The sequence below is a fragment of the Elgaria multicarinata genome, chromosome 12 (assembly GCF_023053635.1).
Source record: "Elgaria multicarinata webbii isolate HBS135686 ecotype San Diego chromosome 12, rElgMul1.1.pri, whole genome shotgun sequence".
Taxonomy (NCBI): Eukaryota; Metazoa; Chordata; class Lepidosauria; order Squamata; family Anguidae; genus Elgaria; species Elgaria multicarinata.
Genome location: NC_086182.1, coordinates 3,825,156 through 3,840,011, shown reverse-complemented (window position 1 = coordinate 3,840,011; position 14,856 = coordinate 3,825,156). Strand labels below are relative to the sequence as shown.

At 43.8% G+C, this 14,856-nt stretch overlaps 1 protein-coding gene across 1 annotated transcript in view; it reads left to right on the top strand.

Moving 5' to 3' along the window:
• ANTXR1 (ANTXR cell adhesion molecule 1) overlaps positions 1–14,856 on the top strand; it is a 177,213-nt gene that overhangs the window by 121,099 nt on the left and 41,258 nt on the right. Inside the window, exons 13-14 of the mRNA XM_063138838.1 lie at positions 6,486–6,581; positions 11,330–11,371. Of these exons, the coding sequence (XP_062994908.1) occupies positions 6,486–6,581; positions 11,330–11,371 (138 nt within the window). The remainder of the gene's footprint in view (positions 1–6,485; positions 6,582–11,329; positions 11,372–14,856) is intronic.

The window sequence follows — 14,856 nt, the reverse complement described above, 5'->3', positions numbered from 1 at the left end:
CCGTTCTTCCCAGGCAGTATGGCCTATGGCTATGCTGGCTGGGAATTATGGTAGTTGCAGTGCAAAACATCTGGAGGGCACCAGGTTGGGGAAAGCTGCCTTAGTTTATCATGGGTAAACTTGTGGGACCAAGAGAGCGTCACCAGATGAGCGTCTTATCGCATGCTTGCTACTGCCCACTTACGGATGTTCATGCATCCTTTAGACCAGTGGTTCCCAAACTTTTTCAGGTAACCGCCCCTTTGGTTCCACAAACTCATGCTCAACGCCCCCTACCCTACACTATAAAGATCATTATTCAGAATAGCGGTTTTCAACGACCCACTAAGGAAGATAATAACAATAAAATTCAAAACAGTAACAATTAATTGAATATTTATTCAAAACCCAATTACATTTTTTTAGTTTATTCAATTAATCATAATTGATGAGCTTGATCCAGTGATATCATCTTTTCAAAGTCTGATAGTCATTTAGCAAGAATATTAGATAACACATTTAGTAACTAGGGTAGATAGAAAACCTCACTATTCTGTAAATTCCTAATGTGATGGATGGGCTTGATGAAGGGATACCAGTTTCCCAATGTCTGGTTTAAAGTCACTTAACATGAGTCTTAAATCACCATGTTTAGTAATCTGGAGTCAATTTCTTTGCTTGGAGAGAAGTAGGCAGACCACACTAAAACCACATTCCACCAAATATGATGTTGGAAATGCAACCAGGAGCTTCTGAACCACTCTCCATAGTGCAGGATAGCAATTCACCGTTAAAAGGACTCGTCTTAAACGGTATTAATACATGTGTGGATTCTTCCCCTATATGGCTTGGGACCAAACTACCTTCTCCCATAAAAATGTCCCTGGGTTTTAAGACCTTCTGGAGAGGCACTTCTCGGAAAAGACCACCTCAAGCACCCCACTGCCGCCCTCTTGCCTCTTAGCGCCCCCCCATGCAATCCCACCCCCCCCAAGGGGGCGGTACCGCCCACTTTGGGAACCACTGCTTTAGACAACTAAGTCCGCCTCCCACGTGCCTCCCACTCCTTCTGCTTGTTTTTCCCTGACAAAATAAACCCCTTTTAATCCGACTTTAAAAAAAACCAACGGAATTTGCCACCATTTCCTGTTGTGTGCAGGAAAAGCAGCGCAATAAAAATGCCCCCTGAATGGGCCCCGTGGTCGTTGTTGCTTGCTCTTTCTGTCCCCGTGTAAAGAGGCCATCACTCTTGTGGGACAGCAGCAGGAGGCCAGAGCGACGGTAGGGAAGCACAAAAATCCACCCATCTGATGACACTCTTAGAGTAGTATTTGGAAATGTTAATAATTATAGATCAATTGTGTTTATTAATTCCAAAATGCACCCTTGGTCAATACTTTCTCTAGCCAACCAAACTGCCACAAAATTGTGTGCAAAATTTCTGAGTCCTCCAGCACTCTTCATCAGACTAGAAGATAAACAAAGCAAAGCAAAGCAAAGCAGGGAGGAGGAGGAGGAGGAGGGGAAAAACCCTGGCTGAATTTTGCAGCCGTGGGGTGTGCCTTCAAGGACAGCCTTAAGGCGGAATGTGGCAGAAAGCTGCAGATGGTGCTATGTAGGTTTCAGGTTGGCCCCTTTGAGATGAAGAAATAAACAAGGGTTGATCCAGCATTGTTGAAGTGATAAAATCCAGGCAATTCCTAGGAAGGAGCTACACTACTGCTTTATAACGGTTTATAATGGTTTTGACAACTGTTTGGGACCAGGACACATTATATAGACCGTTTTCAAAGTGTTCTATCCTGCTTGGTGTAGAACTGGCCCTGATGTATCTATAACCAAAGAATAAATGCTAAGCTGGCTTTTAAATTGATGGAAGGCTGAGGGGTTGCAGAGTAAACAAATACCCCTCAGCAGTGGATAGCTGTTCAGGGTGGGGGGACACATTGGGCAGGAACCTTTGGTAGGAGATGTTACAAGCAGGCCCCTATTTTTGCCTGTGAAAAGCTGGAGGATGTGCAGCCCTTACATGCATCATGAAAACCCTTTAACCTGACAAAGTTCTTGGTTCTGTCCGAGATTTCAGTTGGGACAGAATTCCACCCTCTCTCTGTTCACATGTAAGATTCGGATGTATGTTTTTAGTGTGTGTATTTTACTGTGAACTGTATTCTTTTGAGTAACAATATGAAGACAACAGTTCTTGGGCTTTGGACTGTTTTTACAGCCATGGAGGAAGCTACTAGAAAGTGCCTCCAGCTTGCATCCTATAAGATTTCCCATTAAGAAAGCTAATTTATGTTCTCTGTGACTGCCAATTGTTGTCATTGTTTCTCCAGCTGGCAATGATGCTATAAGCAAAGCTTTTTGATTCTCTGGCAAAGAGAACCAGATTTCAGGTCATGCTCAATTTGCAGTTTCTACATATTTATCCTTTTTTAAAAAAAAATTAAGCCTGGACATCAGTTTTTTCAAATGAAACATGCAGCAGATTAAAATTACCTTTAATCAAAGGAGCTTCTGTAAATGAACAATTTATTGGCCGCCCACGGAAGTTTGCAGGTCCATTACACGTCATCATCAACAACCAGGACATCTCTCACACCGAAATAAGTCGATATTTATCAGGATTTCTTGCCATGTGCAGGCGAAGTGGCACTATAAAAAGCCCACTAGAGAATCAGTTATATTACACAGACACAGCTTCACAGCCACTGCAGGGCTTCCCCGCGAAGCTGTATATCAAAAAAGTCAGAGATTTACCCTGACTTTTTCATTGGGAGCGAAGTTAGTATTGCTTTTTGGCCGACTTATGTCGCTCTTGGACCAATCCAGTAGGCGGTCCCTGGTGGAAGGCAACTGGAAATTGGTCACCTTCCACCAGGAAGAGGGCGGGGGGAGGCTCCGGTAGATGGATGGCCGCCAGAAACCCCGTGCCCCCTCCTCGGTGTAGGGATTACCCGACGCCACTGCAGGAGAGGAAAACCACGGGTTTTCTGGGGGTGGCAGCTCCAACTGGGTGCTGTGAAGACGGTCCCCTGGTGAAATGAAAAGCAAAAGATAAAAGGTGTCTTTTCCTTAAGCAAGAGTGATAACTTTTGTTACCTTGGAAAAGAATCCCATGCATGTTGTGGTTTTAGTAATATCCAAATTATTTTGTTGTTTTTTAATTTGTATTCTGCCTTCATGGGAGTTCCTAGGCAGTTTCTTTTGTTGTTGCTTGTATGTTTTGACTGAGTATTATTGGTTATTCTTCTAAGCAGTGAAATGACAGGTGATTAATTAATATCCTTTAGATAGGTAAGAACCCTCATCTGTATACATACAGGTGTAATGCGTTTAAAAGAGCAGCAAGTGGTCAAGATGCAATATCTGTCCAGTTCTTGGAAAATTGAGAATGTTCATGAGCCTAGTCCTGTTAACTTGCATTCAAATGAAACTGCTTTTGTTAACAAACTTTCTCTGAGTAGGGACTTCGAAGTTTGGAGTAATCCCAAATTCTTTGGGCTGTATGAGCAGTGCAGAGTTACTTTAAAACATCTGGCAACTTGGGATGCTTTGCAACATAAGCAGATGTGGTACAGTATCACAGTAGGGTTGTTTCTGAAAATTCCAAAAGTTTGTCTAAAAATAGCAGTTCTTTTTTTAAGGGGAAAAAGCCCCTGTCATTAGAAAAAGCTCTTTACTTTTTTTTAATAGCAGAAAGTTCTTAGACATGTATTAATGAGCAAGATCATTTCAAAGCTAGAGTTAAAGATTCTTACTGGTGTTTGCTGTATTTGGGCACAATCTGCATTTAAGTGGAAACACCCGTGAAGTCTTTGGCTCCTTTCCTGGGTTACATTCTGCATTTGGGAGTCAAGAGCTGCACGGGCTCTGAACCTCCTCAGACTCCGGGTACGAAGAACCTTGCAAATATGTGTAAGCTACCCCTCCTCATCTGGAGTCCTCCTCCGTTCAGTTCTGGGCACGATGGTTCTAGGAGAATGTTGATAAGTTGGAAACAATATAGAGGAGACCTACAAGGACAATAAATAGTCTAGAAGAAAGGGCTTAAGGAACTGCATATGTCTAGCATAAAGAAAAGAAGATTAAGCAAGGAGGGAGAGAGATCTTGGCAGTGTTAAAACATTTGTTTTCCAGATAAGTTGAGGGAAGGGCAAGAAGCTATGTGTTTAAGGTTGCAATCCTATGCACGCTTACCTAGAGTAAATCTCATTGCATGCATTCAGACTTACTTTTGAGTAGACATGCATAAGATTGTGCTGTCAATCACAGAAGGGTAGATTTTTAGATTAGATATTCCGAAGGTATTGAACTGATAATCTAGAAAGTCTCCTGTTCTATGGTTTTATTAAGTTGTGATTGAACACATTCTGCTTTGAAGAGTCAACAGCTGCGTAGGCAAATAATTCTGAATACAGAGAATCTTGCAAAGAAGTGGGCAGATATGTTTAGCACATCTGCATTCTTGGGGAGCGCCAGAGGTCAGAGTGGAGTTCATACTTTGCATGCAGAAGGTCGCAGGTTCGTATGAACGTAGCAAGCTGCCGTATCCTGAGTCAGACCATAGGTTCCCTGATCTCTGGTTTGTACGTAAAGACAACCCAGGATTTGGGGGAAGTGAACTGAATGGTGCAGAATCCGTTCTCCCAAAGGTAGGGGAGGGAGCACCCAAGCCCATTCTGCTCCATGCATGTAGTGCTGAGCCGCGCTTTAGTGCTATGTGTGAACTAGCCCTTTCACAGTTGCCAGTTTTCAAGTGCTGAGCAGTCAGCTTACAAGCATGTGTGAACCCAAATTGAAGCCTCCTCCCCTTACCCACCCACTCCGTCGTAGCTCTGCAAAGCTCTTGAGTGCTATCTGATGTCAGAAGCCGCTTACATATTTGGTCATTCTAGGTTCTCCCCCCTTGTTTTGTTATTTTAACTGTCTGGTTCTATAAAACCAAAGCCTCTTAGCTGAACTCAAGCCAAACCTAATTTTGCCTGCTAGCTGATCCCAAATGCCTGATGACACCAGTAAGGAATGGCTCAGAAATATTAGCTGGTCTCTGGAAACAAATAGTCTATACTTGAGATTGAATTTGGAAACGATGTGAACTAATAGATTTTAAGATCGTTTTATGGAAAGGAAAATGATTAGAAATGGGCCTCTAGGAAGAGATGAACGATGTCCTCTAGAAAGAGAGAGTGGCTGCATTCAGATGATCCTACAAACATGGATGGAGGCTTGGGAATTATTTGTTTATTTATTTAAAACATTTGTATCCCGCCCTATATCATTACGGTCTCAGGGTGGCGTACAGATAAATCAGCCCTGTGCTTCTGTGCTCTTTTCTTCACATGCACAGCTTGATGACATGCATCCTAACTGGATGAGTGTATAATTTGCCTTTGAAAGCCAGGATCTCAAACCAGGCCTGGTTTGCAGACATGGGCCGTAGCTAGACCTAAGGTCTATCCCTGGATCGTCCAGGGGTCAAACCTGTCCATCTAGGTGACACACAGGGGATCCAGTGCTCAGGCAGGGGCGAACCCTGGATGATCCCAGGATAAACCTTAGGTCTAGCTGTGGCCCTGGTTTGATCAAACCTTGGTCTTCTGCTTCATCAAACCAGGAAGCAGTTCCCTGATCCATGGGCGTGAAGGTAGGAGAGAGTGCGCGAGCACAGAGTTCGTTCCGATGATTTGGGGCATCGTCTGAAGCAGCCAGTGTTTAACGAGGGACCCTGATTTTTCATGCTGATAAGTGAAAAGAAAGCTTTGTTTCTGATCAGAGCCCCAACTTCATTTAGTTCCGTGTTTCACGCATTTCTTAATCTCATTACGCTTGTCCTAGATCACTGTGCTATGTGGCTTCTGGGATTCACCTTTTCTCTCCAGACTTTAAAAGCAGGAGCTTCCATGGGAATAGAAATGGGGATTGGAATGCAGTTGCCTTTTTTTTAAATTAGTATTAGTATAATTAGTCTTTTATCCGAGCCTTCAAATGGCTCAAGGTGGCAAATGTGATTTCATCTCCATCTTTACTCTTTTAATAACACCATGAAGTAGGTGAGGCTGAGAGAGAGAGAGAGAGAGAGAGAGAGAGAAGTTCATCAGACAAGCGTTTTATTGCACGTTCGCTACTGCCCACTTACAGATGTGTGCGTGTCCTTTCCGCTCCTTCCGCTCCTTTTCCATAGCAAAATAGACCCCTTTTAATCCGACTTTTTTTTAAAATGGAATGTGCCGCCATCTCCTGCTGTGTGCAGCAACAGCGGCGTGATACAAACGGCCACTGAATGGGCCACGTGGTCCTTGTTTACTTCCACTTTCCCCTCTGGGAAGAATGAGGAAGTGCGGAGAAGTGACGTTAAGGAAACGTGATTCCCCCCCCCCCCCCCGTGCGACGATGCTCGTAGACTGACCTGAGTAAGCTTTGTGGCTGAGCAGGGATTTGGTCCAGCATTCTAACAACTGTACCACCACGTCACCATGTCCTGTTCTGCTTTCCCTTTACAGTCTGATGGGACAATTCTGGCACTGGCTCTGCTGGTGCTTTTCCTCCTGCTGGCGCTGGCTCTGCTGTGGTGGTTCTGGCCGCTGTGCTGCACTGTGGTAAGTCTCTCCCACTCCGCAGCGGAGCAGGTTCTCGCTTCCGCTGTTCGTTGGTTGCCACTCCTCTCTCTGTCAAAAGGCCTTGAGTGGCAAGAAAACCTCTCATGCCAAAACCCCGCATCATAGAATCATAGAATAGCAGAGTTGGAAGGGGCCTACAAGGCCATCGAGTCCAAGCCCCTGCTCAATGCAGGAACACACCCTAAAGCGTCCCTGACAGATGCTTCTTGAAGGCCTCTAGGGTGGGAGAGCCCACAACCTCCCTAGGTAACTGGTTCCATTGTCGTGCTGCTCTAACAGTCAGGAAGTTTTTCCTGATGTCCAGCCGGAATCTGGCTTCCTTTAACTTGAGCCCGTTATTCCGTGTCCTGCACTCTGGGAGGATCGAGAAGAGATCCTGGCCCTCCTCTGTGTGACAACCTTTTAAGTATTTGAAGAGTGCTATCATGTCTCCCCTCAATCTTCTCTTCTCCAGGCTAAACATGCCCAGTTCTTTCAGATCCTTACAGCTGGAGCACGAGGTGAACCAGGGCTTCAGTCCCAGACTCTTTCCAGTACTATTGTTGGCCCAGTTCTCACAAGGAGCAGGATTGATGATCAACCTGTATCACATCCGTGCTCACAATGGAGAACTTTTCATACATAAATAAAATACATTTCCCTCAATGTAGAAAGCTAGCACGTTGGGCATAAGGCTGAGCTGGAAGCCAGACCCTCTTCCCCATCTTTTCTGGGTCCTAGCAACCACCTATAGCATTTTTGGTTTGCACCATTTAGGCTGGAAATGGACAGTTGTTTTCCCAGAGACTTGGAGGTCATTTGAAAGAGTGTTCACCATTCATGGTGGGGAAACAAATCTGGCAGTTTTCTGCATTGCTTCTAAAACTTGTAACATGTGTTGGACCAGAAGAAAGAGTGGAATGAAAGAAAAGTGTGCGAAAGCCCTGGGAAGAAGTGATGCCTTCTCAAATTACTTCCAGATTCTTAAAAATGGTTGCCTGTCTCCAGCCTGACATGCCTATTGAGCAGGGATGGGGAACTTGTTCCCAAAGGACACAGAGACCAAGACCTATGGGGTGTCCTAAGAGAGGGAGAAGAAGAATGTGGAGCTAACAGGGAAGGAGAGAGAGAGAGAGCACGAGCACTATGGGGTGCAAAGAGGAAAAGGAGACTAACAGAGAACGGGTTACATGGATGGCGGCAGCGTCGTCGCCGCAAGATAAGCCCCCCCCCCGCCCCCTTACCTGCATCCGTCGCTGGCTTCAATTGAGGCCCCAGTTGAAGCCGGAAGAGGCCTCGGCCTTCACTTCCGCCTTCAACCGGGGCCTCAATTGAAGCCCGCGACGGACGCAGGTAAGCGTCCCTCCTCCATGCTCCCTTACCTGGAGCCACCGCCTCCACCGCCGCATGGATGGCGGTGCCAGCAGCGCCAGATGAGTCCCCCTCCTCCCACACTTACCTGCAGGCGAAGCTCCGGATTTAGGCGATCCTCTTCGCCTCGATCCACAGCCCCCTGACTCTCTTCACCTCCGCCTTTTCCGGAGGCAAATTAGGCTGCCTCGCTCCTGCTTCTCTGAACTGAAGAGAAGTGGAGCACATCCCTAGGAGGGATCATCTCTGCCCGCTCTCAGGATCGCCTGTGTGGCATTTGGATACACAGGAACGATCCCGGGATATAGGGCTGGTGTAGACATGCCCTTAGGGTGACATCAGTTGTGCATCCTTGTTCTAAAACACACTGTGGAAAGAAATTGTATTTAAAGAAGACATTATCCCAAATGCCAAACATATAGCACATCTTGTGGAAAGAAGAATGAGGTGGGAATAATCTCTTGAAGATATTTGGTTCTCACTCTGGACTTTAATTTACCCAAAAGGTCTTGAAGTTTTGAAGAAAATAGGGGAAAGTGTTTTAAAACAAACGAAGTCTGCTTGATTAATATTGAGGATGAACCAAGAAAAAGAAATACAGGCAGTCAGCTGTAACCCCCAAGGAACAATTAAAATGTAACTGTACACGTTTTCCCATCAGTGTGGAGGAAGTAATGAGGTTAAACGTTCTTTGATAGCCACTCTTTTCAACAGGGGAGATAAAGACTGGCATCATTCCTTAGTCCTATTAGGATGCTTTCTAAAATAAAACAAATTAAGAAGTTTTATTTTTAAAAAACACACACAAAGGAAAATAAAATAGAGGCCGTGAGAAATAATCTGAGCAAAATGGTCGCAGTGGAATTAGAACAACATCGGATTCACTGGGGATTTTTCCTGTGCACACAGGAGTGCAGTAATGACTACATTCCTAGATTAAGACCCTACTATATCCAGGGTGAACGTTACATTCCTTGGGTCTTTAACTGTTCTTTATTTTCAGTATAATTTTGTTTCTGTAAATGGTCTCCATCTCTGCGTGTTGAAGCTAAATGGGCAAGACAGTATGGGGCAACACCTACTGAATTTGGCCCGGCTCAAGTATCTAATCAGTAACAATCGAATAGGCTGGGCTGCTGCTGCATTCTTCATGGAGAGGTGGTTGTCATTCATATTATTGAGCCCTGGAAACAAAGAAATAGGAGAAAAAGGAAAGGAAAATGCCTGGTTTTAATCTCAGTTCCCATCTGAGAAAGGATGAATGTGAGATGGTCCATGTTTCTTGTTAAGCAAAGCTGGCCTGAAACCGGAGCAGAGGCCAGCCAGCAGGACAAGAAGGGCAAATACGCCTCCTCTCATATATGGCATTGAGAGGCAGATGCCTCTGAACATTGACGGCCCATTGATCACCTTTTCTCCTCCATAAATTTGTCTAGTCCCCTTTGAAAGCCTTTTCAGCTTGACAACGGCCTTACAAGGGGAACTCTTTAGATGGCCAAGTGTCTTACTTCAAAATGTAGCTTTGGAGGACCTCCAAATGCATTCTACTGAGAAGGCTTGCCCACAGTCCACCAAAACTGGAGCCGGCGCTGGATTGATATGTGTGTATGAATATGGAGGGAAGAATTAAACACCCCGGAGTTCCACTTATCTCATTCAGCTTATTTTTACAGGAAAGGCCCGTGACTCTCAGTCAGTTTGAGAGGCTGCATCTGGGGCTTGGGACGGATGCTTGTCCTGCCCCTCTCTTAGCTCTCCTGCTGGACGGGGCTCTGTTGCTTTTGGAGAGCCGAGCTGCAGCACTCGCCAGCTGCTTGCTAAGTCCTAGATGCACATTTTTGCAAGAAATAACAGCTACACACCCACATCAACTACTATACTGTTTCTATGGTGAAGACACCAGAACCAGTAAAAAAAAACCAAAAAAAAAAACCAAAACTCACTCAAATGCCAGAAGAGGAACCTCCCAAATGTATAGATTTATAACATCTTTTCTTTTTTTTAACCAAACACATATGGAGAGATGCATGAATTCAATCAAAAATTAGGGATTTAATTGGGCGGGAAAGCTTCATTTACCATCTGCATTATGCATCCAAGATCTCCAGTTGGGCAATCCCTTTATTAGGACCAACCAAAATTCCACAAAAAATGTGAAAGCTTTTGAATTCTGCAGGACTCTTCGTCAACCTAGGTGGTGCAAAAAGCAGGGGGTAGAGGAAGAAGCAGAAAAGTGCAAATGTTTGGCCAGTTGTAGACATGGTGTGCAGTTAGATTCTGTGTGTGTGTGCATGTGCGTGTGTGTGTGTGAGAGAGAGAGAAAGAGAGATATCCATGGTCACCTAGGGATCTTAAAGGCTGAGCGAGGATTTGAACCTGGATGTCCCTGGTCCAGGGTGTAACCCCAGTTCATGCTTAACATGTATAATATTGTGTTTAGGTGTTCAGAGTATGTCGCTTTAAGACGTATGGCTGTTATTTTAATAATGTATTCACTTTTATATGTTTTAATAGTTTTATGTATTTTATAATATTTTGTATTTTATGTTGTTCCCCGCCTCGGTCTAGAGGAGAGGCGGGTAATAATTTATTATTATTATTATTGTTGTTGTTATTGTTATTGTTATTGTTATACCGCCCAGAGAGCTTCGGCTATTGGGCGGTATAAAAATGTAATAAATAAATAAATAAATAATTATTATTATTATTATTATTATTCCAGTCATTCTTGTAATAGCACTGTGAGATATGCCACTATCCTCATGTTGCAGATGTGTGAGGAAGGGAGACTGAGAAAGCGTCTCTTCCCTAATTGCCTCAGTCCATTTACTGAGTTGGTGGCCGAGCTGAGATTTCAACACAGAACAGCTGGTTCACTTAATTGCCACAGCCCACCATGGCTTATTTAAGCCATGGTGGGTTGTGGTGCACGAAAATTGAAACCACGGGCGGGTGGGTGACGTGGCTTATCGTGACGTCCGAACTACCGCAGGATGGGTTGTTGCCATGGTTAACAAACTACCCCAAACCAAAAACAGCCCATGGGTTGTGGGTGGCTTGTTAACCACAACAGCAACCCACCCTCACCAAGTTCAGACATCACAATAAGCTGCAACGACACGTGGCTCATGTGGCAATCATGCAAACCAGGTCCCTGTCCCACAGTTCACACCCTTAGGCATTACGTTAAGTTGTTTCTCAGATGTGCCGGTGTGAGCTCTGACTTCTCAGTGGAGATGGGAAGGGTCTCTGGCCATGCTTAGAGCTGTTGTATAACTGCAGGTTCTGGGGGTGATGCCTGCCTTGGCTCAAACCCTTGTTGTAATGCAGAATGGCCAAGGATGTAACTTTCTGCCTTCATTCTTCATCCTTTTTAGATTATTAAGGAGCCCCCTCCGCCTCCTATGGAGGACAGTGAGGTAAGTGTCTTGGTCTTTTGCCGTTCTCCATTTTGTCTTTTGTGTTGCTGCTGTTTATTTATTTGTTTATTTATTTAAAGCATTTTTACTCTGCTGAAAAAGCTCCTAGAGCGGCTTACATATGATCAGTAAAAAACAAGTCCGTCCCTATCCACGAGCTTACAGTCTAAAAGACATGACACAAAAGGAAAAAAGGATGGGGAGGGAAGAGGGAAACAACCAAACTTGGGCACAACGTGTAAAAGCGAAACAGTAGCCCTTCTGAGCAACTGGCGTGGAAGCAGCTCGGGGACAGGAGGAGTCCAAAAATCGGCCCTGTTTCCCATCTCCCTCTGTGGCAGCCTGATGGAACAGCTGCTGCCACATGACAATTGGAGTTGATCTGGGTGGTACGCTGGCTGGTTTCGCATGTCATGATACGTCAAAGTGACCGCCAGTCTTTCCAAAGTGGCTCAAATATTCACAATGGCGGCCGGCACATGCTGCAACCCACTGGGCAAACTGGGTCAGTGAATCCATCTCTGAGGCAGGATGGGTCCCCAGCTTCACTGCTTTAAACTCTGGTTCAGTTGTCCATCTTCCCCTTGTGCCTGTGTTCCTTTCTCATATTTGCATTTATCCTTCTCCTTATTATTAAAAAGTGTAAGCATTTTAAAAATGGCAGAAACTGGTCTGGGGATTAGGGGGAGGGTGTTGGTGATGTCATGAACATTAGCTTATAGGTGCCTCGACAGCCAATATTTCACCAATAGAAACTCAACCATGCTGAAAATTTGCAGAACATTTTTTTCAGAGCTTTCATCTGAACAATATTATTACAACGACAACAACGACAATAATAATAGGGATGTAAAATTTCCAAAAATCTTGAAGCCATGAGGAAAAAAGCTTTTCCCCCCGGGGTGGGAAAAAATGGAAATTTTCAGAAAAATTGAACAAAATGCAATATTGGACTTTTTACAAATTGAAAGCCACTTTGTTACTTTAGGAACTTAAAATGTAATGATGTACAAGTTGGTTTGGCATAAAGTTATTACATTTGGTATATTAAAAGTACAGTGAATTCAAGCAATTGTTACAAATTGAATTTACTTTTTTTACTTTTTACTTTTTTGGTAACAAACGGAGCTACAAGCGCCTGAGCTGTAAGGAAGCCCTTTGGTTTTGCCAGTTTATGAAAAAAACCAATTAAAAAACAACAAAAGAAGAAACCATCAACATTAGTAACAAAGAAAATTATTTATGTCTTCGCTAGTCCTCCACAGGGTCAAGCAGACATAAAGCACCCATTCCCATAAAAATAATTGAGAAATTGCTTCAATGGCAGCAATGCCCCCTAGAGGCAGAAATGCATCTTGCTCTTGCATTTGAGAGTTGTAGTCTCAGTTTGCCACCGAAGACTTGCTTGTCCTCAGTGCACAGAAATTGTAATAATCTGATACCGTACATAGTTTTTAGACGTCATTTAGAGAAGTAAATATCTGAACACCTTGTCTTAAACATTTTATTCATCATGCTGAAATAAAACATTACATAATCCATTTTTTCTTCATTTTTTCCCCCATTTTTTCAGCAAAAACTATAAAAGGCTTCGGGGGGAATGGGGAAAAGCTGGTTGGTTTTTTTTTCCTGTTTTTTTTTTCATTTTCCCCCCAACCCTTCACATCTCTAATAATAATAAATCCTGCTCATCTACTAAAAGTACCCAGAGCAGCATACCACATAATCATAAAACTATATAATAAGTAAAAATGCAAGCACAAACAATCTCCAAAAGCAGATACAAAACACAACCAACACTTGAAACAAAAGCAACGTTAAAAACTGGCAACGCAAAACTAGGTGTTATACATTAAAAACACGTTGAAATAAACGCTTCTTTGGTTTTTTGAAGAAGACACGGGATGAGGGGTCCTGACTAATTCCAGTGGGGCAAGCATTCTCTGTGTCTCACACTCTTTTCCCAACGTCGTACAATGACGTCGTAAAGTGAGGCCTCCACCCCTGGCCTTGATTCCCAGGCAGGCTTAGGTGGGAACAAGCTACAGCTAGCAGTTTGAACTGAGCACAGATTGGGGCACTACATTGATTTCCCACCCAAATTTCCCCAGCTGCTAGTTACCCTCAAAGGTATTGTTTGCAGTAAACAGAATTTGGGGGAGGGGGTAAATATCAGCTGTGGGAGATTTTTGGCAGGAACCCGGTGCAGTTTTACAAACTGTATTGGAACGGAAAGTGCAGCACCGGATTGGGGCATTGTTGCTTCTTTTCCTTCAAAATAAAAGCGTGGTTTTATAAAGCGTGAGTAATATAGTATGTTGCTTAGCTCTACCCTTTAGAGAAGTGGTTCCCAAAGTGGGCGGTACCGCCCCTTTGGGGGCGGTGGGATTGCATAGGGGGACATTAAGAGGGAAGGGGGCAGCCGGGGGGCGCTAAGAGGCAAAAGGGCGGCAGGGGGGTGCTTGAGGTGGTCTTTTCCAAGAAGCGCCTCTCCAGAAGGTCTTAAAACCCAGGGACATTTTTATGGGAGAAGGTAGTTTGGTCCCAAGCCATATAGGGGAAGAATCCACACATGTATTAATACCGTTTAAGACGAGTCCTTTTAACGGTGAATTGCTATCCTGCACTATGGAGAGTGGTTCAGAAGCTCCTGGTTGCATTTCCAACATCATATTTGGTGGAATGTGGTTTTAGTGTGGTCTGCCTACTTCTCTCCAAGCAAAGAAATTGACTCCAGATTACTAATCGTGGTGTAAGTTAAGTGAAGTTAAGTGACTTCAAACCAGACATTGGGAAACTGGTATCCCTTCATCAAGCCCATCCATCACATTAAGAATTTACAGAATAGTGAGGTTTTCTATCTACCCTAGTTACTAAATGTGTTATCTAATATTCTTGCTAAATGACTTTCAGACTTTGAAAAGATGATATCACTGGATCAAGCTCATCAATTATGATTAATTGAATAAACTACAAAAAAGTAATTGGGTTTTGAATAAATATTCAATTAATTGTTACTATTTTGAATTTTATTGTTATTATCTTCCTTAGTGGGTCGTTGAAAACCGCTATTCTGAATAATGATTTTTATAGTGTAGGGTAGGGGGGCACGGGGCATGAGTTTGTGGAACGAAGGGGGCGGCGACCTGAAAAAGTTTGGGAACCACTGCTTTAGAGCAAGGGTGTTATATGTTAGAGCAAGGGTGAAATATGCCCTGGTCACCATCCATGCATCATCTATGAGTCTGTGGCAAGTTGAGTTAAACTGATGTTCATCCAAACTGTGCAATCTGTGCATATCGTGCATTTATTACATGCTGGAGTTTGCAAAATTGGGTACGTTCCTTGTAGCCCATCTCCTTTTCTCCAAAAGCCACAGTTGTTACTCTGAATCATGGAGCCAGTCAAATTTTTGTAGCCTGAATTACGCAATGTTTACTTTGAAAACTTTAATTTGGGTGAAACTCAAGCTGAGCAACAATGAT